Source organism: Ixodes scapularis, unplaced genomic scaffold (assembly GCF_016920785.2).
Source record: "Ixodes scapularis isolate PalLabHiFi unplaced genomic scaffold, ASM1692078v2 PGA_scaffold3__209_contigs__length_174095766, whole genome shotgun sequence".
NCBI lineage: Eukaryota > Metazoa > Arthropoda > Arachnida > Ixodida > Ixodidae > Ixodes > Ixodes scapularis.
This window is the reverse complement of record NW_024609868.1, coordinates 159953753-159981664: the sequence shown is the minus strand read 5'-3', so window position 1 is coordinate 159981664 and position 27912 is coordinate 159953753. Positions and strand designations below refer to the sequence as shown.

The following is a 27912-nucleotide window of genomic DNA, read 5'->3' as shown; positions in this document are numbered from 1 at the left end:
TCGGTGCTTGAGTCTTTGAAATGTCCCTGGGGCATTGCAAAGGCCAAAGGGAAGACGGTTGAATTGGTAGAGACCATCTGGTGTGATTAAGGCTGACTTTTCAGCTTCCCTTTTATCGAGTGGCACCTGCAAGGATCCCGACATCAAATCCAATGTTGTGAAGTATTACCCTCCTTGTAGTCGCTGAAGGGTGTCATCAAGACGTGGAAGAGGGTACACATCGAGCTTGGTTGTACTATTAAGCTTCCTGTAATCTGCACAAAATTGCACAGTGCCGTCTTTCTTTCTGACTAACACCACTGGTGATGACCACGGGCTCGTTGATGGCCTCAGTCACTTGCTGTTTGATGGTTTCACGCTTTGTTGGGGCCAGGCCGCGTACTGGCTGATGCATTGGGCGGCTGTCACCGGTGTCATTGGTATGTGTGTAATACGGTGTGTAACCAAGTTAGTCGGAATCAGGGCGATGGTGTGTCGATGTACTAACAATACCTTCTTTATTTTCGTTTACTGCTAGCAACTCAATTCTGGTCCAAACTTAAATTGTTCCCACAGTAAAGAATTATCCGGACTGTAAAATAGCACTCGTTATCTGACGCTAGAGAAATTCTTTCACGTATTGATATCTTGTCCTTCGCCAACGGTTGGAGTACACCAATCTGTTTTCTTGGATTGAGAGTGATGTCTTTGGCACCTAGATTAACGACAAGAGCGACCAATTCTTCATTGGTACAAGCTGCGAGTGCCCGGGGTGCAGCTAGCTCCTTCCCTGCTTTAGTACAGAGCCATGAGTCGAAAACAGCTTCACCTAACCTTTTTGTTGTTTTACTGTCAGGCATATCATTGAAGCAGTCTCGGCAGGTATTGTAGCAGAGTCTTTAACGCATACGTTTAAGTCATCCGATAGCTCTACTTGAGCACATATGATATTGGTATAGTGGGAGAAAAACTTTAGAAACAGGTGCCACTCTTCCACGGCGACGAGGAAAAATGAGCGAACGAGGTACGCAAGCGGCACAAAAATACTTTCGCATTGTGGAATGCTGCCGTCTAATGTTACCACGGGTGGATGCGGAGTTTTGGTGGCCTTGCTCTGCTCAAGGTTCAACTTAAAAAAATTCGTCTTTCTGGCACCACTCATTACCCAGAATGATTAGAGAGACGGAATTCCAGAAAATTACGAAGTTTACTACTGACCTCTCACTGAACGCAGTGACCAGTAACTTCAACTGTATGTACACCGGTGTGAACTTTGACGCCGCTGGTTGTGAAAAGTTGTGGAGCAATCCGGGAAACATTACAATCAGCCGGTACAAGCGTCGCGTCGATTATGCTAACCACTGCTCCAATATCAAGGAGGCTTTCTTGGGCCCTAACTCATTGGATCTCTACTTGTGTAGTTGAAAGACCAGTAAAATTCCTTGAAAGAGAGACGAGACAATCTTGGTCTACTACACCCGATCCCGCCCCTGAGAACCGGGATATCTGTTTCCCGACGCGCTATAACACTCTTCAGCCAAGTGTCCTTGTCGTATGCATTGAAAGCAGCGACTCTTAGTGTTAACTCGTTGGTGACCTTCAGGCTGCTGCGTGCTCCAGCCGTCTCCAGATGAGTAGTTGACTGTAACTGTGCCGGGCAAGAAGTCTGAGCGTTTGCTGTTGCTTTTTGGATGGCTGAGATCTCTAACGCTTTAGCCAAAAACTCTCGAACAGTCTTTGGCCCTCCAAGTCAAACAAACTTTCGAACTTCAGTGTCCGCAACGGCGTCGACAAAGGCAGTAGTGCTGAGAAGATGAAAAGTGTCGGCAGCAACTCCCACAAATGATTTTCGCGCTAGGCACTCAATTTTCGTTGCCATGACTTGAAGTATTTCTCCGGCTGTTGTTGACGGCAACGCAACTCACCATAGCGAATGTGTGGCAGATGTTTGTCGCCAGAGCGGTCTTCAAGTGCCGCTAGCAACGTTTGGTAGGTTAGAGTTCTTCCTTGAATTTGGGCCAATATCGCGGTGGCTGGTCCCTGTAGTTGTGCCGCAAGAGCGTGAGTTGTTTCATATTCAGACCATTGGTTTACTTGAGCAACAGTGTTAGCTTGCTCGAGGTAAAGGTCAAGTGGCCCGCTACTATAGAAAGGCTTCCGTTTGAAACGAAGTGGATTCGAGGTGGCCGAAAGTGTGTGTACCGTTTCTAAGCCACGTCCGATTCCCCAAGTGTCTCCTTTCCTCTAGCGTTTCGATTCTTTGTCGAAGGTGTTCTTCCGCAGACGTAACGGGTTGCAGCTGCGCCTGGACCATAGACGCCATCGTTGATTCGAAGCCCTGTCCCTGCTCCGCGAGCAGAGCCCTCAATTGGGCGTAGGTAACTGGACCTTCAGTGTTTCTGGTGTCCTCGGGAGCTGGGGAAGTTTCGCCAGACCGCGCTTGTTGTCGTGTGAAGGGCATTTGGTTCTTGCAAATCCCACTTCTGACAGTAAAATGTTACAGATCGCTTTTTTCGTTGCTGCCACTTGGTCCTTCTCCCGTCTACGACCCTCTTGCTCTTCTTTTTGTCCTGCTCAATGCACCTCGATGTTCTACTGTCTCAATATGTAGAAATTGTGATCACTATCAAAGTAAAAGTTAAAATGTGAAAAAAGTCAGTTTTACTTTCGTTCATTCTCTCTTTTCAATAATTATTATTAATTACCTCTCAAACCTGCCGAGGTTGGATTTCAAATAGATTAAACCGTTACAACCTTCTGAAGTGACGTTTGACCGTTAAGGTCCGTTCACAGGCTTGCGACCTCTTACGACAGAGCGCCCTGGACCCTAATAATATCTCTTACGAAGAGGGTACACACTGGCGCCATATATTGGGTAGCAGTGTAAACTTGTCGGTCCGGCCTAATTTCTATTTCTTTCGCGCATTTTCTTTTTCTTTTTGCTCGAAAAATCTTTTTTGAACGCTATAAACGAGACTTTCTTATAGGCATTACACACATTTGACTTCGGAAATCCCGCTAAACCTTCACCCTTGTTAAATGCAGTTCGAGGGTCATCGCATAGATAGCGCCTGCTTGCCAGTGTGTTGTCTTGTCCTAAGAAATTTTAAGAGGTTTCAACAGGTCTCGTTGCTCTCGGTCGTACTCGGTTGCAAGTGTGTGAACGGGCCTTTAGCTACATAGCTAAAACTGAGATGGTGCCAGCTGGCAGAAGAAGCTTCACAATTTCTTGCTAATATTGTTTTCCTATTAATACACGAAATAATTAGCATTTTAAAGTTGACTTTCCTATTAAACGGACAGAGATATCTATTAGCTGAATACGAAATCAAAATTTAATTTAAATAATTTCTCAGAAATGTATGTTTTTACTGTTGTTCTTTTTTGTAGCAGTTGGGCACAGCTCATTCAGGAGCAAAACTATTTGGAAGTTTGACAGAGGTTGAAAAAATTTAGAAATCATTGGAGCCTCAACGTTTAATATCTAACTATGACGACTTTGGTTCTCGCAGAAGTGCCTGTGAAGGAGTATGTTTATCCGAGGATTCTCGAAGCCAAGAGTGCAAATGGCGAGAAGATGCTCCACATACGTGATGGGCTTACTCTGAGCTTAGAAAAGAGCAAAGTGTTTTCCGAAAACTTCGTTTTTTCTAAGGGCGATGATGTGAACTACTCGAACAGTTCTGTAAGTACATTTATTTGAAGTAGGTTTATACGTTGAATAGACTTGTGTTATTTCTTTTTCTCTTAAGTTGGTGAAAGTGTCAGTCGCACACGTATCCTGGTACAACTTCCCTCCTCCCCCTGGGCTTCTCTCCATTTTGCATTTGAACGTTATGACTGGCATTCTCTATAAATATTTATGATTCTTCGTGAAAATTTGTCGCTTCCGCCCACCAATTTTACAGTGTTTTGAAAATGATGTTTTACACACAAAACATGTGTGTTTACGCAAATTGTACTTTGTACCTAAGTTAATTTCTCGGGGGGATATGGTTATGTATGATTTTTGAGCACTTAACGCATAAGCAATAAATGCAGTGTTACTCGACTTTAAACACATATGAGTTATTCGATATTTCGAAGAAGAGATTTTCTGCAAATGCTAAGGAGGCGTGCAATTTTCCTGTAGGCTCAAAACATACAGGGAGAAGGAGATTATTGGAATCATCTAGTTAACCTTCTGCGGGCTTCTGCGAGATAATTGTCAATCCCATAAAGAAATGCCCCTTCAGCTTGTAAAAAAAAAATCTATATTTTATGGTATAAACTTAAGAGCAGAGCTGTGATCATCCCAGCTGCATGTACCGATAACTTTCGCCGTGTCCCTAAAATACAATCACCGTGTTGCTGAACGGATAGTGACGATCGATAAGTTCTGGATTAGTTCATTTTCAGAGGTCTTCAAGGCAAATGGAGTGACGTCTCCCAAAAGGTTCTAGCTGTGCGCTCTCTTTAAAGTTATTCTAGCTTTTTTGTGAGCGTTAGTGATACTTTAAACTCAAAATTGACTTTTTAATTATATGTAACGACCAAATAATTACAAACGATAATTTTTTGTAAAAAACGAATTTAACATATAACCTTCTGTACACTTATCATGGAATCGTAAGCACGGATATGAATTCGGTATTGCCATGAAGGTTGCAATTCATTTGCCCCCTACCTTTATACAATTTTGGGGTATTATACATATACAAAGTCTACAGTCATGGCTTTATGGGTTTTAATTTCATATTGAAATAGCTCATGAGGATACTATGAGTTCTTGAAAGATTGATTATGATGACGTCTTCAGCGGTGCAATAAATATTCCCGCGTTGTTTGCAGCTGAATGTCAAGGAAATTGAAGATAGTTTGTACCAGGACAGGAAACACGGTTCCTCTATTGTGGTCCAAGAATCGAATGGATATGTCCAAGTGGTATGATATTCTCGTGTCATTGCTCATGTAATTCGCGAATAAGATATTTCCCTCTATGCCATAAACGTTTTAATATCCTTTTTTGAATTATCCTTTGCAGACAGGTATCCTCACGGACACCTTATCAATCGAGCCAGTATTATCTAATACCCGATCAAAAGATGGAATCGTTGCTCACTTGATATCAATGTTTAATGATTCGTCCATCCCAATGTATGCTGATTATGGTAAGACACAGTTCACAATCTATTTATAAATAATAGCTGCAAGAATTAGGCGCTATATTTTCTACCAGGTGAATAAAACCTTGATTGGTATTTGATTGATTACATTATTATCCAGATATATATATATTGTATTTTTTGTGTGAACTTTTCGATGCAGCGCAGTTATTTCTCTTTGATCTCTAATCCTATTTTCCGAAAACTCACAACTCAGGTGCATTACTCCTCTAATTGTATTCCCTTAAAGTTTTGTAGTACGTGAACCTGACTTTGGTATTATAATCTCATATAAAATACGTAAGTGTACTGATGTGTATTAGAAATCGTATAAATGAAAAAAAGGTGTCATATTGTTTGTAGTTAAATGTTCCTATCAAACAGAAGCAAGCTACTTTGTTTTTACTCCGTCCTGAACAAACATTATAGCGAAAAATGATTCGTCAGATATATGCAAAACTTTTATTTTTACTTTACAGTTGGTTATAGAAACTTAGCGGAACGAAAATTTGGTGGCACTATCCACAGAGGTGAGTGGTATTGAAAAGTTTTTAATTGAGGATTGACGTGACAAAAGGCATGCATTTATTCAACACCTTAAACAAGATTAGAATTTTTTAATACATATAGCAAGCAAAATATTATGACGAAGACTGATTAAAACATTTCCTTTCAACGCTACAGTATAGATTATGACGATATTCTTAATTTGGCGCATTGACACTTGGAAGGGTCAATAACAACACCTCGAGTTCTAATACTCATCCTATGTAGGACAAGTTGTTAACAAAACGAAACTGATGCTTCGCAGGGAACGCTATCAGACCATTTGCTTTATGTTCAAATGCAGTATTTAAAATTGTTGTGTTGGAGTATTGTTTCAGTTATAAATAGCGCGAGGCGGCGGGCAAAGAAGTGAGCGCGCGACTGCGATGTGCGAGACGGAACGAAAGCACGACATATAAACACGTTTGGCTCTGGAAGTTTCATCGGCTGCGACTCGTCCTGTCTTCTTGCCGTAAGCCAAACATAATTGGCGCCGAGCTATGGAACGTCCCTCACGGCTGAAACGGGCATCGTAGAAGGAATCCACAGGGCCAGGGCAAGGAAAAACGAATATGGCAAGGTTGGGAAGGTTCGATCCATTTGTGGAAGATGGCGACGAAGGTTTGGAATCTTGCGTCGAAAGATTCGAATACTACCTAAAGGCTACGAAGGGGAGCGAAGCCCTAAGGCTCTCTGCTTTTGTCATTGCAATTGGCCAGAAACCGTACAAGATGATTAAGACTTTAATCCATCGGGTCAAACCAGAGGAGGAAAGCAGGGAGGAGTTGGTGGCAGTTCTGAAAGGCCATTACGCTCCGAGGACGATGGTGATAGACGAGAGGTTTAAGTTTAACCATCGCTACCAAAAGGAAGAGGAGACGGTAGCCACTTTTTCAGTGGAGCTGAAGAAGCTCGCGTGAACTTGCGAGTTCGGCAGTTTCTTGGATGATGTTTTGCGCGACAGGTTCGTCGCGGTATTAAAAGACATGAAAACACAGTCCGATTTCTTGAAGAAGACGACGTTGACGTTTGGCGCCGCGTGTGACATTGCTAAAGCATCGAGCTCGTGCGCAACGAAACCATTACGTTCCTGCCTACTGCAAGTCGTCAAGGGTCGTCTAGCCGACGAGAAGACGACGACGTGAACGCGATTTGGCAACAAAAAAGGGAAACGTGTCGAAAGTCAACTAAGGGTCCACGAGCTTCGATGACTAAACAGATGTCCGGTCATACGGGGCGACACCACGTCTTCGTGTTCCTGCTGCGGACAGGTACACACTGGACAGCTCTGCAAGTACCGCAACTACAAGTGTCATCTTGAAAAAGGTCGGACACCTGGCAAAAGTTTGTCGGTTCAAAACAGACTCCGTTATACATGTCGCGAGTTATGGAGCTGATGATGTGCAGCTTTACACTGTGTAGGCGTATGAAACGGGAAGACGTAACTATGAAGTAGATGTTAATGTAGCCGACAAATTCGTAAGAATCCAGATAGACACTGGAGCGTCCGTGTCGGTAGTGCCAGAAGCGTTGTGTGCGAAGTACTGGGCGAACATTCCCAAGGAGCCATGGAACTTTAAATTGAGAAAGTATGGGGGGAATCCTCTCACGGTGACTCGGAAGTTGTCAGTACCAGTCGAGCACAATGAACAGGGCAAGACACTTCCTCTTGTTGTAGTTAAGGCACCAGGGGGGCAACGTAACCCCGCTGCTTGGTCGAGACTGGCTAGAAGAGCTGAGACTAGACTGGTCATGCATAAACAGCGTAAGAGAAGAAAAAGAAGCAAGGCTCCTTGAGAAGTACGCGGAACATTTTGGAGAAGATGTGGGCTTGATAAAGGGACAACAGGTCTAACTGGTTTTGAAGGAACAAAACACGCATGTCTACTGCAAACCGCGACTTGTGCGCTACGCGCTAAGTGAAGCTGTGGAACAAGAAATCCAATCATTAGTAACAAAAAGGATAATGGTACCAGTATTGGAAAGTGATTGGGCGACGCCTTTGGTAGTTGTACCTAAACCAAACAAACAGGTCCGGTTGTGTGGAGATTACAAAGTGACCTTAACCCCAGCCTGTTGGACATATCACTAACCTCTCCCGGTGATGGAAGATTTGTTCGTTTTACTGAGTTTTTGTAAGTGCTTTACCGTACTTGATCTGTCTGCAGCCTACCAGCAGCTGGAATTGAATCCCGAGTCACAAGATTTGGTTGCTGTGAGCACACACCTTGGCTTGTTTAAGTTCAGGAGATTGCCTTACGGCGTCACTAGTGCTCTAACAATTTTTCAGTCCGCCGTGGACAAAGCGCTGGAAGGGCTGAAAAATGTCGCGAGCTATCTAGACGATGCACTAATAGAGGGTGAAACTTATGAGAAGTGCGATAAGAAGGTTGATAGCGTACTGGCACGGTTCAGCCAACGAGGCATCTGGCTAAAGAAAGAAAAATGCACACTTTTTTTCAGACGTCTGTTCATTACTTGGGACATATGATAGACCAACATGGAGTTCGACCATCGGAATAGAAAGTCAAGGCCATACGGGAGGCCCCATGTGCCAAGAAGGAATCAGAACCGCGCAGTCATGGTTGGGCATGATTAACTTTTATGGCAAGTTTGTGCTGAACATGTCAACCGAGCTGAAGCCGTTGTTTGACTTATTACAGAAAGGCACGAAATGGCGTTGGTCAAGGAAAGAAGACAACGCATTCATCAGAAGTAAGACGTAGCATACGCATGAAAACTATGACCCAAAAAAGAATTAAGGGCTTTTATGTGACGCTCCAGCGTACGGAGTGGGAGCGCTTCCTTTTCACAGAGTAGGAATAATGACAACCCGATTGCTTATGCCTCACGGAATCTGAGCAAGGCTGATTAGGGTTACACCCAAACCGAAAAAGAGGCCCTAGCAGTTCTTTTTGGGCTGAAAACTTTTCATAAGTACCTGTACGGCAGAAATTTCAGCATCTATTCGGATCGTCAAACGTTGGCAGTGCTGTTAAGTCATGGAAAACAAAGTCCGGCTATGTGAGCAGCCAGGATGCAGAGGTGGGTTTCCTTACTTGCTGCCTACAGTTACAAGTGGGTTTATTGGAAGGGTAGTGAGATGCTGTATGCTGATGCGCTGTCACGTCTGCCTTAGCCCAACGTGAACGATTCGTAAGACTACGTCAGTTTTGTTTCGGCGGTGGATGAAGTGCCATTGCCAGCTGGTGAAATTAGGAGAGAAACTGAAAAGTATAGTGCGATGAAAAGTGTGTTGGTTTTCACTCAGAACGGATCGTCTTCAGATGTGGACAATGAGGAATCGCAACCGTACTTTGTGCGCCGTCACGAATTGTCGGTTGACCAAGGGTGCGAAACATGGGAAAATCGAGTGATCATTTCCGAAGTGTTTAGGAAAAAAGTGTTGTTCCTTTTGCACGAGGGACATCCAGGCGCCACCAGAATGGACATGCTATCACGTAGTCACGTGTGGTGGTCTTTGATAACATATGATGTCGAAAACATTGTCACAACTGTAGTACATGTCAACTAACGCCGAACGCGCCACCACATGTTCCATTGTTAACGTGGGCTCGGCAAGCGCGCAGATGGCAAAGGGTACATTTTAATTTTGCATACCGGGATCATAACTGCTTTTTGATTCTCGTAGATGCTCTTTCAAAGTGGGTATAGGTGTTTCTAATGAGTTCCACTACGACAAAATATACTATAGAAAAATTGCGAAGTGTCTTCGCCGCGTTCGAACTACCAGAAGAGGTAGTGACAGGCAATGGACCCCAGTTTGTGAAGACAAAGTTCGTAGAGTTTCTGTCGATGAATGGGGTGCGTCACACCAGAAGGCCTCCGTACCATCCTGCCTCTAATGGAAGCGCGGAACGGTGTCTGCAAACCGTCAAGCGGGATCTCGTGAGGCAGGTAATCGACGAGCAACGGACGGGTGTACCGAAACCGATGCAACATCGAGTCGACCAGTTCCTTTTTGCATTGAAGAAATACCACAACTGGTACGACCGACAAAACTCCAGCCGAGCTGTTTCCCTCTTGGAAGCCTAGGACCCGACTGAGCTTCCTTCAGCCTGAGATGGAGAGACTCATGAGTGATCGCCAACAACAAATCAAGACAGCCGCCGACATGAGGAGAGGCTCTTGGCAAACTTTTGAAGCAGGCGACCAAATCCTCGTCCGGGGATCACGTCAAACAGATCCTGCATGTTTGGTAGTCGGGTTTTGAAGAAAGCAAGTGCATTTACCTACATCGTGATGCTGCAAGATCAGCATCGTTAAGTGCACGTGGATGGCGTCCGTCCGAGACATTTCGAAGATTCGTCTGCGCAGAGAAGAAATGTCGAAACTCCGGCTGCAACACCACGAAGGGCGTCCGGTGGTTCCCGAGACAACATGACAGAGCCTGCTGCCCTCAATATGGAGCCTGTTTCCAAACAGCGACATGGACCACACCAGTGCTTCGAAGCAGCATATGATAACGTAGGTCACCGGAGAGGTATTCTTGTGTGAGTCAACCGAAACTTTGATGAGGAAGGAGTGCTGTGTTTGAGTATTGCTTCAGTTATAAATAGCGCGAGGCAGCGGGCAAAGAACTGAGCGCGCGCCTGCGATGTGCGAGACGGAGCAAGAGCACGAGATATAAAAACGTGTGGCTCTGGAAGCTACATCGGCTGCTCCTCGTCCTGTCTTCTTACCGTAAGCCACAACAAATATCACCTTGCGTTTGTGTGGCGCAGCATGGGTGTCATCGTTCTAAATATTTAGAAGCGATCATTTAAGCTCTTTGGCGTTGCGAAATATATTCACTCCTTCAGTGAAGTTTTCAAGAATAACAAGAAAAGCGCATCTACGATGCATTTTTTTTGTTTTGTTTCTTGCAAGCTGGTGGGTTCTAGTTCCTACTCAGTAAAGTACACAAAGTTTTCTAGTAGTTTATTTCTATTTATTTCTTATTTTTAATTATTTTTTCAATTGGCTCTTTGCTTTCTTAATTAAATCCGGAATAACAAAAATATGCAGAAGTCTGGGCAAAGAATGCGCCATTAACTGTTTTTTTAAGGCCTTGAGAAGCCGAACAAATCAAAGTCGGGCTAAGTGTTACCATCTTTGGAAACAGTCGGCCTCCTGGCCCTAATTCACCAAATAATGCCATAGTTAGGATTCACTCCATGGTAGTTTGGATGTCATCTGCATCTTTGGCCCAATATCACCAATTTGATGCCAGTTATGCTTACTGACAGGTAATTTGACTCTCATTTGGCAACTGTGGGCCCAAATATCTAAATAACTTCCAACGTGAGGTTTCACTTCCTCATGGTTTCGCAGTCATATGGCCGCTCGGGGACAAAGTAACCAAACAAGTGTCAGAGTTAATCGTCCTGCCTGGTAGTTCGGATATTATCTGGGACCATTAAGGCCCAGATACCTAAACAGGTGTCAAAGTTAGGCTTAATTTCTTCAAAGTTCGTCTGGGCATCTTTGGTCAAAATCGCCACTCAAGCGCCAGAGTTAGGTTTACTGCACCAAAAGTTCATTGCAATCTGGCATCTTTCAGACTAAATCCGCCGAGAAAGTAACAGAGTTAGGCATCCTTTTTGCAAGTTTAATGCGAATATGCCGTTTTCGTCCCAAATATCCAAGCAGGTGTAAGAGTTAAGTTTTATATTCCGGGTGTTCATTTAGCATCCCACAACTTTTCGCCTTATGCAAATTTCTGATGCCACTTAGACAGACGACTGGGTCTATATCTCCGCGATTGAAACGAATTGGTTAGAAAGCAACGCGCTCGCAAAATCTCTCCCTTTCTTTGGACATTCAAAACACCAGCTACATTTTGCAGGCTCATTCAACCACATGTGGTCTAGATAGGGCTCCTACAAATTTCACATTTGTACACATTGTGGATTATCTTTGGTCCTAAAGTTGTTACAAAAAAAAAAACATCTTCCTTCTCTGGTTGGCCTGAAGCAACGTTACTAAAACACTCAGTTGGGAAACTCGCCGTCGAAACCTGGGCCGCTGGCGTCCACCGAGACCGAGCTAAATGCGACAACAGCGCCACTCTTTATCATTTATCTGTACTGTGGTCACCTTGAGTTTTTTTAAAGCCTGTTTTCGCGTAAAAACAAACGAAAAAGACTCTTTTTGTATGAAATTTATTGGAGTTTAGTACCAAAAGAGGGGCGCGTTTTGTTTTTAAAATCTTTAGTTTGCAGGGTTTTGCGGCACAATTAATATTGTTTTTATACAACCATGCCTCAGCGGGCCTTTCAGGTAGCACGTCCCGCCCTAGGTGCATTTTAACTTCGGTAGTTCAACGCGGCGCGTCCGCCGGGGGTTCACCCCTGTCAAAGCCAAAAATAGAAGTCACGTGCAGTTCCTCGAGTGGCCGCTGCGGGAGAAATGGTGTCGTTGTCTTCGTCATTAGCTCGGTGCTCGGAGACAGTTTGGGGCCACTTTTTCAAAGCTGTCTCTATGGGAGTTTCCCAACTGAGTGTTTTAGTAACGTTGGCCTGAAGCAAGAAAGAGGGATACTAAATCCAGTTACTCACAATTCGCAACTTCTACAGTACCAAATTTATGCAGCCAGGGCGGGTCTCTATGGCGCTGATTCATTTACGTATGGGAATAATGGACCGATAGGTTATCGGTAGGGTGCGGGTGGCCTGTCACATATTCAGAGAGAAATATAATTTAATTTTGCCCCAAACATTCTTAATTTAGTTTGGGTGTCCCGTGATGTTTCTCCCTATGTTGGGCGAAATATTTTGCCGCAGTTGCACAAGACAACGCTGATTTTGAAGCCACAATAATTTCTGGGTATTTTTCCTGCGCCTAGCCACACGCGTCATCGTCAAGTGTTGCTCATTGCCCAAAGGACGCTTCTGAGACGGGTTTGACGTTACCGTCACTGCTGGCATTCAGCGAGTGCTGCTCGAGACTAACGTAACGTTGTCTCCTCAACACATACAAATATCATGAGACGTGTTGGAAAAGCCAGCCTAGCTCTGTGTCTGTCTTGCGTTGTGATTTATCAGTGTTAAAAACTGGTGATAAAAAAAATAAGCGGTTGTGACTTTACAGCTTACGGCTGCTTCACACTCCGCGAAGCCGAAATAAGATCTGAACTGTAGCATTTTTTTATTTGGCGATATTAAGGAGAGTGATGAAATCAGACAATCGTGCGGCGAACTCTTTCTTCGTTTTTGTCCTAGGGTAGGTTAGGTGGCACTCTTGTGGCTAACTGAAAAAAAGTCAAACCCCAGCCTGTCTTTGGGGTTTCCTTGTCATTTTTCGAAGTAATTTGGCTCTCCAGTGGCTGACAAAAGGAAATTTAATCTTTGGTATTCTCCTGAATCGTTAAATTAAGGTTTACTTTGGTAGTTATGGCTCAACTATGCCATTGATATTGACACTTTTGTGGTGGGCCAGAGAGATGTCAAACTTTGGCATGAACCAGGATCGCCGAAGTGGGGCTATAGTTCGGCAAATTACTTTGCCACAGACAAGCGCCTTGGAGTGAAACCTTACAATGCATAAGTTCGGCAGGTATGCTCCCCACCCTTCTGCCGAGTGAGGCGTTTTCTGCGTCGTACCTTGGTAGAATTTTTAGTTCGATTATAATGCATTGCGCACCCAGCGGTTATGCTTAAGATGCGCAGAAGCGGGTATCTTTTATTCAAAGTTAAAATAAAATTATTAAAACCAAGCTTTTTATCACAACGTTCCACCTTCAATTTTTATTTTAGTGGGAAGACAACATCTGGGAAACTTGCCCCAAACAGTTACGGTTGAAACTAGAATAGTCTACGACGATGCTCTTTACCAACAGAAAGGAAGTCGTCTCACTCAATATTTGGTAATTGTAATGAATAAGGTAAGCATTTATGTTATGAAACTTTGGTCGTTATGAATGTTATCGAAACAAAGTTGCGGGCGTAATCGTTTGAATCGTGCCGTCGCTTGCGTCATCGGCGCACTTATCAATGTCAGTATGTCAAGATATGGATGCCATCACTGAATTGACTACGTCACCCTTTTATGTTTAATTGTGGTAAGGGCTTACTGCGCCCCTTTTGTGCAATCTCAAAGGCTCTTGGGGATCAATGCCATGGCGCGTGCACTATATTATAGTTTCAACTCAACATTCACAAACATCGCGGTGCTCCCGGGATCGTTTTAAATGAGTCATAAAATATAAGCTATGTATAAATATAAGCATAATTAAGTTAAGACGCATTGTTGTATAAAACTGAATTGAGGGAAAAACTCCGCGTCTAAAAACGCTCCAAAATGCGGAACTGTATTTAAAGCTTCAACGTTTGTTGGCATCCTTTGGCTGATTGCGGTAAATTGATGTACGCGTTTTTTTGTTCTTGAAAACGTAGACGTTCCTATAAAAAATGCCAAAAAAAAAAAACTAACCCTGAAGAATATCTAGTTCTTCAAGATCATTTTCTCACAAATCAACCTTGCGATGGATTTATCTTTACAAAGAACGACCGTTCTAAGCTCACTTATTTTATGCTCATACTAAACATATTAGAGTGGTTGTCTCAAAATTAAGAGTGTGTCATTGCGCTGACTTGCCTTTGTGTTTTCACGCACCTACATTATTTAGGTTAGTGTTATGCATGGCTGCGACGACAACAACTCGGCAGTCCGGGGTTGTTCGGAAAGCGCTTAATATCCTGGAGACAGACCGAAAGGACCGCTTCCTTCTCGGTGCAGCCGATTAGATTTGCTCAAGACGAGCGCTTGCGCCCCCCCCCCCCCCTCACGGGCCAGGATTCAGCCACCGCGTATCGCATATTTCGACAGCACGCCACCGATAGAGCAACAAAACACGAGCCATTTTTTTTTGTGCCCAGATATCACTGTGCGTAATATATATTCAAGTAGAATAATACTATACAAGCACTCTGCATTTATAATTCTTATAAATGTGCAATTCTTATTGGCTAAGAGTGAGTTATCTTTTAAATTTTGATTTGTTTGTATCAAATATATTCTTACTCTAAACATTACTTTATGGTTTACAGTTAAGCTAAATACTGAATTATGACTGGCTCGAATTTCACCATTAAATCATTGTCTCACTATATTAGGAACAAGAGATCCACGGAGAGCACTTGTTCAGGCCAGATTTAATAATTAAAAGATTTTGATTGTACGGTTTATCTACCTATATTATGCAGGACAGTGTTATTCATAATTATATATGCTGCATTTATGAGAAAAAAAAATATATCGTATTTCATTAGAAAAACTCTATCATACATAATTTTAGGCATCCCCCAAAACATCAACAATTAAGTCGCTATGTATAGAACAATCCTAATATATATGCATCAACTCTATAATATGTTTATTGGCATCGGAGACCACTCTGCATCCAGTTTAACCCGCAGTATTCTTATGACTCATAGGATGAATGAAAAGAGTAGGAAGAAAACATTTTTTCCCGGGAAACGTAGGACTTGAAGCAAAGGCGCAGACAACACGTGTGAGAGCTGCGAAACATTTTTATTTACAGAATACTCACCGGCTCCACTTGTTTCTAAACGATTTTGAGGTTTTCACAACATGACCCGTCTTAAATTTATCGCCTCTTTCAGTAGCTTATAATATATAACCGCTAAATTTAGCAAGACAAAGAGTTAAAAGTACGAAATCAACATCATTTTTCTAGGATGGATGTTTCTAAACGAAATGGTATCGCCGGCGTTCATTGAAGCAATCACATAGGTTTTAAAAAATGTTTTATTTAAACTTTCCAGAACAAGTGTAAATATTCCATGTCAAGTTGTATTTGTGGGCATAACATTTTGGTGTTTATTTTTTATCTGATATTCTTTCACTGATTCAGCATGTGAATTCATGAAAAGTAATAGGATGAAGAGCTGTGTTCTCAACTTTTGTCTGAAGCGGAACGGGGCGTCCTAAAACTTTCACAGACTATTAGGTCTTCCAAGATTCATCCCCTCAACATAGCCTTGAGACTTTAACCTATTCGCCATAAGGAAGTTTTTTTGATTTGCATGATATTTTATTGTGATCAGTATAAATCACCCTTTTACAGGTTAACCTGATCTACACTGCGCTGCAAAATCCAAGGCCGCGTTTTGTCGTTGTTGGCATTCATAAATTAATGGTAAGTAATATATTGTGGTGATATTTATCGGCCACTTGAGGTACTAATTTGAAATTACTTTTATTGTGTTTCAGGACGAAGCATACTTAAGATTAACTTCTGGTGGGCTCTTAAAGGTTTGCAACACAATATATCCACTTAATATTTATGTCTCAAAATCATGGAGGCATGATGCTCAGGATACTGTGGCCTTTGTCTCAGGGTAAGAAAGTTAAACCTAACGCGATTACGTCAACATTACTCAAATTATATTCATAACAATTATTATACTGACTTCCGAAGTTACATATTTCAAGCACAAATATAACAATTATATCTTTGGCCTGGTCATTTAAACTACAGATCACAGGAAATTAGATATTTGAGAGAATGTAAGACTCGCGGAGACTGAAAACAAAAATAAAGGTATAATTCTAGGTGAATATTAGGGACAGGCGTCCACAGTGCCATTTCTGATGTCAGGTTTTAGCTTAGCAAGTTGAGTCTGCTTTTAAATAAAACTAGCTTTCTCTATATACGTTCAGTGTTTTTATTTACAAGCAATTTCTAGATTATTGACGTTAGGCCCAAGTAGAAATGTCATCATAAGATTTTTCTTTGTTTCTCTGCTTTGTTTTTGCGATTCAAATAACACCATGTTCTCAAATTTTTACACCACTATATTCACACCGATTTCAAGCATCTTGAGAGGTGTATTACTTTGTGGGTTAAAGGTGGGATTTGATTATTTCCTACACACAGCAGCAGTACCTTCTCGCACTATATCCCGCAATAAAATGGCGTGCCAATCAGTGCAGCCACGCTACTTTTCTTAGATCATAGAAAGAAAGAGGAATGCGACCGGAGAATTTTCTTAATTTACGAAATATATAACGATACATTTTAATGCGCTTATTTTGCGAGGGTAATGTCTGTTTAGGTTTAGCGGGATTATTTGTACGGGAAATTGAAGAGAAAAATAAATTCGTGCATATGTTTGCACCAGCTCAGTTTCTCCTAAGAATTCGTAATACTCATTTGTCCTCTCAATATAGGGATGTTATATCATCATCCGCTTCGCAACACACAAAAAAATAAAACTCCATGTGGCAGCTCAATACACAATGCACGTTTTGTTTTTACCGACTTAATTCATTGAATGTAAGATACAATTAGATACTTTCCAGGCCTTAGCCCCTTCTACAGTTTTTATTCAAAACAAGGAACAGTGGCTTTGATATAGAAAAGAAGTGAGGAATAGAAACATAAGCATTCGTGTGTTGAGGTGTAGTTTGAGGCACAGGTTAATCAATACTAGTCATAAAATTAACAAACGCAAAACACATATGCGAACACGCTACTGCTGACACAAAGCGGTAAACAAAAATGCTACAAACGCCAACAAAATTTCATACTCTATAAATGCTTCACCATTTTTAAAAACGTATCTGCGTGGATGTCAAGATCAGGAACAGAAAGCTCGTTATAAAGGTGCTGGATCCTAGACATTGACGAGGCATGATATGGTGCATTTGGGTGAAATTGTAAAAGAGATCTAGTACGAAACGGTACATTAAAGTTCACAGTTGATAAGAGTGAAATACTAGCAATTCAACCACAGATGATTTTATGTAAAAACGACCAAATCACGAATGGTACGCCGTTTGTGTAGCTCTCGTAAGTTAAGATATGTAAGTAGTGATTCGTAACTATATTAACAATGACGATTACAGTATCTATCGTATGCGATTCGAACCAGACACTCCTGAGCTCTCACTTTCGTGGCAGTGATTCACAGAAAATGAGTTCCACATTACGGAACTGAATTTAACTCTTGGTCGAACCAAGGGACAAAACAAATAAACCAAACATCTGTAACTCGAAAACTCCCGCGTCATACGTGAAATCAACCCGAGTACACGTAGGGAAGTCCCCACCATTGAAGTGACATGTTCTTCGAATGAAAGACGGCTGTCAGCGATAACGCCAAGGTCACGCATGGTGGTCACACGCTGAATCATTTTCGCATTCGGTAGCGTATATGAAAAAGCAATCGGGTCATGCTTTCTGGACAAAGAAATAACTTCTGTTTTTTGTGTGTTAAGGAACACTAGATTAGATGATCACAACACTGACACACGGTCAATATCCTGTTTTAGTAATGAACAATCGCCTAAGCCACGCACCGAGAAATAAAGCTTGATGTCGTCTGCAAACAGTATAAGCTTAGCACTCTTGACAGCGGAAAAAATATCATTTATAAAAATTTAAAAAAGAGAGGGCCAAAGTTTTAGCCCTGTGGAACGCCTGACGTTGAGATGAAATGATAAGATAGAATATTCAAAATCCGAATCGCGTCTGTACGCGGACAAAGGTATGATTCGAACCAAGCAAGATACAAAGGGCATAAACCATACAACCGCAGTTTCCACAATACTAAAACATAATTTACCGTATCGAATGCCTTCGACATATCACAGTATACTGTACCAACTTGCCCTTGGCCCAAAACGACCGGAGACGAGTAATTGAAGAATGTGCAGAGGATAGTTTCAGCTGATCTCACCTGAAGGAAACCATGCTGCGCAGGATTGATAATTTGGCGGAAATGAAAAGAAAGTCGCCGGTGCACAACAATTTCAAAAACCTTCGAAAACCCACACAGTAGAGACACAGGCCTGTAGGTGTTCACGAGGCAAGCACCTCCCGCCTTGAATATTGGAACTATAATAGCTTATTTTCATTGCTTCGGGAAAATTCCAGACTGAAACGATGAATTGAATATGTGCCTTAATGTAGGAGGCCAGAATGTTCCCGTTACCCTTGATGAAAAAACACGGGACTGAGTCAGCACCAAAGGACCGTTTAGGTTTGAGGCCCCAAATCGCTCGCAAAGCTTCATCGAAAAAAGATGGCTATCATGAGTGTCGATAGTTGAATAACCATGTTGTACCGAAGGTGAGTGCAAGGAACAAAATGAACTAACGTGACCTGCAAACAAATCTGCAACCTTCTGACTTGAGGAACGGCAAACGGGATTGTCATGCAAAGTAATTCCCCTATTTTTCACGTACAGTAGATGCTGTTTTGTAAACTTCCAAAATGCTTCGGGACCAGACGTTACACTGCGTTCAACACGTTCCAAATGAATCGCTTTGTCGCGAGCGTACAGCTTGTTTACCAAGGCACGCTAAATAGCGAACTTATGAGGAATCAAGGGCCTGAAAATGTCGTGCGTTGTGAAAAGTAACGCTAGAAAACCCTCAGAAGTAATGTTATATGTCCAGTGTTACAGCGTGTTTCGGTTCGGCATTCTAAGACAATGTTTCGACTCGTCCTGCTTTGTTTAGTGAACGTTTTTCTAGTAAAAACAATTTAGAGAAAGCGGAACCCCAACACCAGCCAGTTACTGCCTTGGGAGTGGGTATGAAGCGAACCAAAGCAATCATTAAAAACAGCCACACCCTGCGTAGCTCCGCCGGTACAGTAGCCAGTATTATGCTCGAACGAAAATGCGGCACTTCTTCAGTTTATCCACCATTATTAGACCATAACTCCGCCTATTTGTTATAGTACTCTGCTACAGATAAGCGTAATCACTTTGTCGTTCAAAATACCTCTCAATTTATTGGGAATTATTTTGATGTACGCTCATATTCCTCAAAATGATCTGTACACACCCATGCAGAACGCTTAACTTGTTTTCTTCTAAGTGACGTTTTGGCTCGAAACTCGAATTGACAAAAATGCTAGGCAATTGTTCAGTGTTCAGGTAGTTGAACTTTTTTCCGACTACAAAATACTTTATTGTGTGAAAGAAATGCTGTCAAAACTTAGTTGGTCACTTGCTGAGTAGCAGAAATGTACGCGACGTGTTCTGCTTAATAGAGTAACTGCTCGAGGTGCAGTGATGCATTCCTGTGACATCACGAACTCTAAAAACGGGTGGAAATTCGAATGTTAGTTATGGCACCAACTTCATTTACCAGTTTGTTAAGAGCTTTTTTAAAAAAAAATGAAGCAAGATGAACTAATCGGCTGGGACGACTGAAGCCGGAATATTTAAATATCAGCGCCTTCTGAGTAAGTCGAATTATTGTTGCCGTACCCTTAAAATTGTATGCATCAGTGGCCTTCGGGTGTACGAGTGGGTTAGGGCAGAAGTGCACGGCACACATTTTAATAAGAAATTTAACGGAAGCTATAGTATTCCGTATTTAACTCTTTTTTTTTCCGGGATTGATACAAAAATGCGAAGTTTTTAAGAGAAATAGCGATATTTTTAAAAATAAAAATTGATTAAACGCATAGACTAACTTTTTTTTTAATAATAAATATTTTACTGTCCCGTTTTCAACACAGTACATAGACCGGCCCGCAAAAGCATGGGTATGCTTGTCGGCAGGGCCTGGCGTCCAACAGGTTGCTTACATAGTTATAACAAAGCATGCATTTTTTGCATGCAACTAAACAAACCTAAGCAAAGAGAACTATACCCGAAAAGAGAACAAGGGAAAAACGTGGTCCATTTCAGTCACCTATCGTCTGGCAGCACCATTCTCTCAGGTCTTGTTTTAGTCTTTTTAGGGAATCCAGGTTATGAAGTTCTTCTGGTAACTTATTAAAATAAAAAGGAACATAGTATGACCTTGCATTCTTTCCATATTTAGTATAAATTCTAGGAAGAATTAACTTTTCTGTTCGCCTCAAAATTCGTTCCTTTGTTAAAGGAATTTTAAAATCACTCCTGAAGTAATGTTTCACCAAAATTACATAACAGTGCAACCTCTCAGTAGTTAACACTCCCGCTGCATTCAATTTCTTATTTTTCTCTACTTCGAACATTGTCCCAATGTGATATTACAAGCAATTTTATAGAGGATATTATCGATATTTGATTTTTTATAGTTGGAACACATTCCGTATAGCGAGACTCCATAACGTAGGATAGACTCACCCAGTGCGTTATATACCCTCCTTCTCAGAGAAACGTTCGAAACACTACGCAACCTGTACAAATAGGCTGATACGGTTCTCATTTTTTTGATGATATATTCTACATGATCATTCCATAAAAGATTTACATCCAGATGAATCCCTAAATATTTGGCTGTTAGAATATATTCTAAAGGTACGCAGCTACAGGTACGGACTATGAAAGCACATCAACTTAGTTTTACTAGAATTAACAAAAATATGATTGTTAGAAAACCATGTCATTAATAATTCGATATCTTTCTGAAAAGTTGGAAGTGCGCTTGTTTTATCGCTATGTTGTAGTACCATGGCTGTATCATCTGCATATTGATACACTCGAGATGCAAGAGATAGTGCTCCAATTTGATTTACGTAAATATTAAACAGTAAAGGTCCTATTGTTGATCCCTGTGGTACTCCCGATTTAATTCGGATTACATTACTTCTACCGTCTCTTATTTTAACCAGTTGATATCTATCTGTAATGTAATCCTGCAAAAATGTATAGAAAGGCCCCCTAAAACCCATATTTCTTAGCTTTAATAAAAGTTTTTCATGATCGATTGTTTCAAAAGCTTTTGTCAAATCGAGAAAAAGGGTTAACGCAAAATGATTCTTGTCTAGACTGCAACTGACATAATCTGTAAAATCTTGCACCAAAAGTTCAGTGCCCTTATTCTTACGAAATCCGTACTGGGATGAGCATATTAAATCATATTTACACAATATGCAGTCATTACATTGAATATTCATTTTTCCATAATCTGTGCAATAACTGGTAATATAGAAATAGGTCTGTAATTTGAAACGTCCTTTCTGTCGCCATTTTTGTATAACGGTCCAACTATAGCGGTTTTTAACTCTACCGGGACATGCCCCGTTAAAAAAACTGTCGTTTATTATTTTTAATAAACTAATGTTTATTAATACTAATGTGCCAGCATGTGTTTGTTTCAAAATGCAAGTTTCAAACCCTACCGTTATACGGTTAAAAATATAATCAATTTTTGAGGTTTCAAAAAAAAAAAAAAAGAATTGCGTCCAACGGCATTTTAAAATTCATAGATGGCAATATACTGTGCTAAAAAAAGCTGGACTCGCTTTTTTTGCAAATTTGCAAATCTCATGGATGTTTTCGTACACATAACCGAGCATTTTTAAACCTAGGCGTTGGTTACCAGCGGCCAGGTTTTAAATCTCTGCATTTGGTGCCAATGGCTATGTTTGGATTCTTGGAGTCTGGTATATTTGGGCAGAAACTGAGGGTTCGAGAACACCTCGGTTAGATTTGAGAGCGACCAAGACAGATTTTTCTGCTTTTCAAAAAACCCGGTGCAGAAAACGAGCGCTCACGTGTGCAAATATTGAGGCACAAAATAGATTACCTTAGCACCTCTAGCTAAATAGCAAAGAGTCCTAATTCTGAGGAGACACGTGTGATTATCATTTCAGAGCATGCTGTATTTCTTGTTTCTAAAAATAAATGTAACTAACCACCTCTCTCTCTCTCTCTCCTTTTTTTTATTTTCCTCAGAATACAATTTAGTCCGGCGCACAGAAATGCAATAGGTACGTTAAGTATTGCCATATTTGTATTTAAAAATACGAAGGTTGTGTTTCTTGGTTAGCACACTCGCCCGCAAACTGAGATATCCAGAAATGAAACCCTGGATCCGTAGCTCATTTCGCCTTGAGGCTGTTTAGTCAACATTTGGTTGTTTCGTTCAAGTACGGTTCATCCTTCTGCAGATTGTTTTACTATATATATATATACATATATATATATATATATATATATATATATATATATATATATATATATATAAAGAGGGTGTTTTTACTTATTCTTTAAGATTTGCTGTAAGGAAGCAGTGAAAGTTACACTTATACGGGGATTTTGCAGGTGAGTTATGCGGCCAGGAACACAGGTATAGGGGGCTAATCGTAACAAGACGTCGGCTAATTAATTAAAATTTAGTAATTAACTCTTTAATTAATGAAAATAAACATATGGTCTCAATTAGAAACTTCCTCAGCGTCATCGAAAACGACTAAATCCCCTCTTTTTCGAAGGATATAGCGCCTGGAAGCATTTTAGGGTGATCCGTAAAAACGCTTCATTTGGACGCGTTTCTAGATTTCGGTTTCTTATCGGAGCGCATCTTTGCGCCCGCGGTCCTGCTCCCCGGTGGTCGCTGCGCGAAGCCATCCCCTCGCCTCCCTCGTAGAATGGAAGGAGGTAAGACAGATGTGTGTTGCGCGTCTCAGCCACAGGGAAGTAGAACCGAGGCTGCGTAGTTGCGTTCCGATAAGAAACCGAAATCTAGAAACGCGTCCAAATGGAGCGTTTTGACAGGACGCAGTAAAAAGCTGCCCCCGGCGTTATATCCTTCAAAAAAAGAGTTGATTTAATGGTTTGCGATGATGCTCAGTAACTTTCTAATCGGAACAAAAGGTTTATTTGCACGAATTAAAAAGCTAATTAACACATTACGCTTCCGACGAGCGGCCGCGTGCGTGGCCGAGTGGTTACCGCGCTTCACTGTCGCGTCGAAAATCTAGGTTCGATTCCACTCGGTGGAATGTTCTTTTATTAATTCTTTCAATATTGCGTTCTCGCGAGTTCGAGAACATTCTCGACTGCTCGAGTTCCGAATGTTCTTGTCGCCCAACATTCTGGGGCGGTTGTTCTTGAAGCCAACGTACGTACATAAGGGGCTCCGAGAAGCGATAAGCAGTCGGTCTCTCCCCAGCGTCCGAATCTGCTTTTACGCCGACTTCGACGCCCGCGACACTCTGCTGTTATCTTTTGTTTCCTTTTTATTCTGGGAACAAGTTCGCCCCATTAAACGTTTCAGTTTCTTTAGTTATTTCCTGTTTGTCACATCGCCATTCGTGACATTTTGGTGGAGGTGCTGGGTATCGTATTCTGTGCCTGTGGAGCGTACAGTACCCTTCCAAAAACATCCCAGCCAAGCGACTTGCTCAGCCCCGGAAGGCTACCTTTCGCCGAAGACACCGAAGCCCGGAGAAGCCGTCGTAATAAAGGCCAGTCTCCTGAATTGGGTTTGCTGCCGGACAAGCCCAAGCCAAAGAAGACGACGATGGCCAACCAGCCAGGGACTCCCGCCGCTTCTGCCGTCGTCTACATGCCCGTCGCTCCTCGGACACCGGCTCCCTTCCACGGCGAAAGCTACGAAGACATCCACGACTCGGTCCAACAGTACGAACAAGTTGCCCGTCATAACGAATGGACACCGGTACAGTGTTTTCAGAATGCTTACTTCTCCTAGGAAGCAACCGCCCGGAGCAGGTTCGAGAACCACGAAGCATCGATTTTCTTCTGGAAGCAGCTCAATTCTGAGTTTCGAAGAACATTCACGAACCTCGAAAAGAACGCGCGGAAGAGCTTCTTCAAGCGAGAATCCAAGGGTCTAACGAGAGCGTCGTTAGGTTCGTGGAAGATGTCCTGCGACTCAACAACCGCGCCGACCCTGAAGCCTCCGAAGCAAAGAAGCCGAGAATCCTGATGCGGAGGCCTTGTTCGGAGCCCGCCTACCACCGTAGAAGGCTTCGTCACGGAGGCCACCAATATCGAACGTGCCCTTCAAGCACGTGCCGCCTACTATCACCGAGTTCCCGGCGTCGCTGCCTTTTCGTCTTCCGTGGCCAACCACGGACATCCGCGAGATAATCCGGGACGTCGTCCGGGAGGAGCTCAAGAAGCTTCTACCTGCCGCCGCAAGCCCAGTTTCGCCCTCTATCGCCGAGATTGTCAGGGAAGACTTCTATCAAGCGCTGCAGCAGGAGGTTCTCGTCATCACCACTCCGGAACCACCGATGCTGAGTTACGCCGCAGTTGCCCGACGGCCACCACCTCCTCCTCGCACCTATGTCGCGCCGCCCCGACGTCAGTCTCCTGCGCCGCAGCACGACAGATGCCACGACGACCCGGCGCAGTACACCGGCCCGGAGCCTCGCGCACTCCGGAAGACCGACGTGTGGCGAACGCCCGACCGACGTCATCTGTGCCCCCATTGAGGGGAAGCAGACCACACCTACCGCCGATGCCCATACCGACGACTCAGGCTACGCGGCTTCCACCCGAGCGACCCCCGCCCCCGTCATGGTGAACGCCCAAGCGAGATCGGCGAGTACCTGCGACGATCCCAGTCTTCCGAGCCTGCGTCCCACCGAGAGTTCCAGTCCCATCGCCGCGACGTCCAGCTTCGCCGATGCACCGACCCCGACGTGAAAGCCTGTCGCCCCTCGCTCCTCGCCGGGGAAACTAGGCGCGGCAACCCCTGGAGCTGGAGTTGCCTAAGACGACAGACGTAAAGAGCCTCCAAGAACGACGGAGCGCTCCCACAGTCCCGACGCTGCGCATCACAACGACGCTCCTGCGTCGGTCTCCAACAACCTAAACGTTGTTAACGACGACATTGACGCATCGGCACTCGTGGACACCGGAGCTGACTACTCTGTCTTGAGTGGAAGGCTCTCCCGCCGCCTTCGAAAAGTCATGACACTGAGGGATGGAGCACAAATAAGGACAGCCGGAGGACCCCTCATTACACCACTCAGGATATGCACATCTCGCGTCGAGATCCACGTTGAGACGTGTCCTGTCAAGTTTGTCGTTCTGCAAGGCTGTTCGAGGGAAGTTATCCTCGGAATAGACTTTCTCTGCGAGTATGGCGCCGTCATCGACGCCGGGCAAAACAGTTGACGCTGCGAAAGCCTGTTCTGCCGCCGGTGGAGACAAACACGACGTCATCCGGGATCCGAGTTATCGCCGACCTTGTGAGCCTGCCGCCGCGGTCGAGTGTTTACGTCACCGTCAAAACCGACGCAGCCATACACAGTGAAGCTCTTCTGGAAGGAAGCATCCAACTGCTCATTGAAAAAGAAATTGGCGTCGCGCGAGGTCCAACGGATCTCCAAGAAGGACGTACAACTCTTCTCGAGAGAAATGTTGGAGAGGAGCCGCAGCACCTAACGAAGGGTACTATTATGGGCCACATCGAGGAGCTTCAGGTGCCAGCCGTGGTCACTGCAATCTCTGAGGAAGCCTCGTCGTCACAGCTGAAGAGTACGTCACCGCCGCCGCTCGACACCGATACCGAGCTCCCAGCTCCTAAGCGCCGGCGACTGGTTGATCTCCTTGCCGAATACAGTGACTGTATTGCCACATCGTCGAAAGTTCGCCAAACACCCAATGGCGAAACATCACATTAGTACCGACGAAGACGCGCTCTCTGTCCACCAGTAGCCGTTTTGAATCTTCTTAAAGGAAAGGAAGGTTTTTCAAGATCAAGTCGAGGAAATGCTCGACGACATCATTCAACACTCACGAAGTCCATGGGCGTCCCCAGTCGTCCTTGTAAAAAAGAGGGACGGAGCCCTACGCTTCTGCGTGGACTATCGCCGAATGAACGCAGTGACGAAAAAGGACGTCTATCCGCTTCCCCCCCTCGACGATACGTTAGACCGACTGCGCCACTCCCGAAATTTTTTGTTGGTGAACCTGAAGAGTGGCCACTGCAGATTGGGAAGTCGACGAACGCGACCTGGAAAACACTGCCTTCGTCACTCCCAACGGACTGCACCAATTCAAAGTGATGCTGTTCGGACTTCGTACATCACCAGCCACCTTCCAGCGTGTCATGGACACCGTGCTGGCAGGTCTGAAATGACAGAGCTGCCTCGTCTACCTGGACGATGTCGGGGTACTTTCGCGGGATTTCGACGAGCACCTGAGACGACTTCGAGCCATGCTTCAAGGCATAAAGTCTCCCAGACTGTCACTCAAACCAGCAAAGTGTCGATTCGCCTATGGTGAACTTAAGTTGCTTGGCCACGCCGTGAACATCTAAACTGTTATCCCTGACTCCGAGAAGACTCGCGCCATAGCTGCATTTACGGCGCCGTCTGACAAGAAAGCCGTGAGAAGATTCTTTGGACCCTGTGCCTAGTACAGGGGATTTGTTCGAGATTTCGCCAAGCTGTTTGCACCGCTGACAAACTTCACGAAGGACGCCGTGAATTTTGAATGGAAAGAAAAGCATTAGCGGTCATTCGATGGGCTCAAACGAAGACTTCAGACGCCCCCGATTCTTGGCCATTTCGACCAGTTCGCTGATACAGAGATCCACACGGACGCTAGTAACACCGGACTTGGCGCGGTACTGGTCCAAATGCAAGACGGTGCAGAGCGAGTCATCGCATACGCGAGTCGGACGCTGTCCAAGGCGGAGACGAACTACTCAACGACTGAAATGGAGTTCCTTGCTATTGTGAGGGCAATAACAAAGTTCCGCCCATATCTTAATGGCAGTCCTTTTTGCGTTGTCACGGACCACCACTCACTTTGCTGGCTCGCGAATCTGAAGAACCCCTCCGGACGCCTCGCCCGGTGGAGCCTACGACTGCAAGAATTCGACGTGACCGTGGTGTACAAGTCCGGCCGGAAGTACAATAACGCCGACTGCCTGTCAAGGGCCCCAGTCGAGGCCGGTCCTGCCTGCATCAAAGACGACGACGATGAGTGTTTCCTTGGCGCTTTGGACGTCAGCGACAGGGCAGCACTTCAACGTGGCGACCCTGAACTGCGAGCGCTCATCAAGCACCTAGAGGGAGAAGCGAATGCGGTTCACCGTGCTTTTTTACGATTCCTACTTACCTAGTCTATATGTCAAGGGGTGCTGTACAAAGAGGACTTCGACAATAATCACACAGCACGGCTGTTGGTTATTCCTTCCAGTCTTCGAGAAGAAATCTTCCAAAGATGCCATGACGACCCAACGGCTGGACACCTTGGCTACTGCAGGACGCTCGCCAGGATTCGAGAAAAGTACTACTGGCCGAGGCTACCGAAGACAGTTCGCCTCTACACTCGATTATGCCACGAGTGTCAGCGACGCAAGAAACCGCCGAAAAAACAGTCAGGACTTCCGCATCCGATCTCTCCCCCGTCCATGCCGTTCCAGCAGATCGGAAAGAATTTACTTGGCCCTTTCCCGCCGTCAACGTCAGGAAACCGCTGGATAATCGTTGCCACAGATTATCTCACACGGTACACCGAGACAAAGCCCTTCTATCAGGTAAGGCTGTTGAAGCCGCCAA

General features: G+C 43.8%; 1 protein-coding gene across 1 annotated transcript in view; it reads left to right on the top strand.

The window, feature by feature from the left end:
• The first annotated feature begins 3469 nt into the window (after positions 1 to 3469).
• Positions 3470 to 27912, top strand: part of LOC115319621 — a 28187-nt gene continuing 3744 nt past the window's right edge. The window contains exons 1-8 of the mRNA XM_040211108.1: positions 3470 to 3664; positions 4810 to 4902; positions 5003 to 5129; positions 5603 to 5653; positions 13427 to 13554; positions 15760 to 15831; positions 15906 to 16033; positions 24763 to 24791. Coding sequence (XP_040067042.1) covers positions 3470 to 3664; positions 4810 to 4902; positions 5003 to 5129; positions 5603 to 5653; positions 13427 to 13554; positions 15760 to 15831; positions 15906 to 16033; positions 24763 to 24791 — 823 coding nt within the window. The remainder of the gene's footprint in view (positions 3665 to 4809; positions 4903 to 5002; positions 5130 to 5602; positions 5654 to 13426; positions 13555 to 15759; positions 15832 to 15905; positions 16034 to 24762; positions 24792 to 27912) is intronic.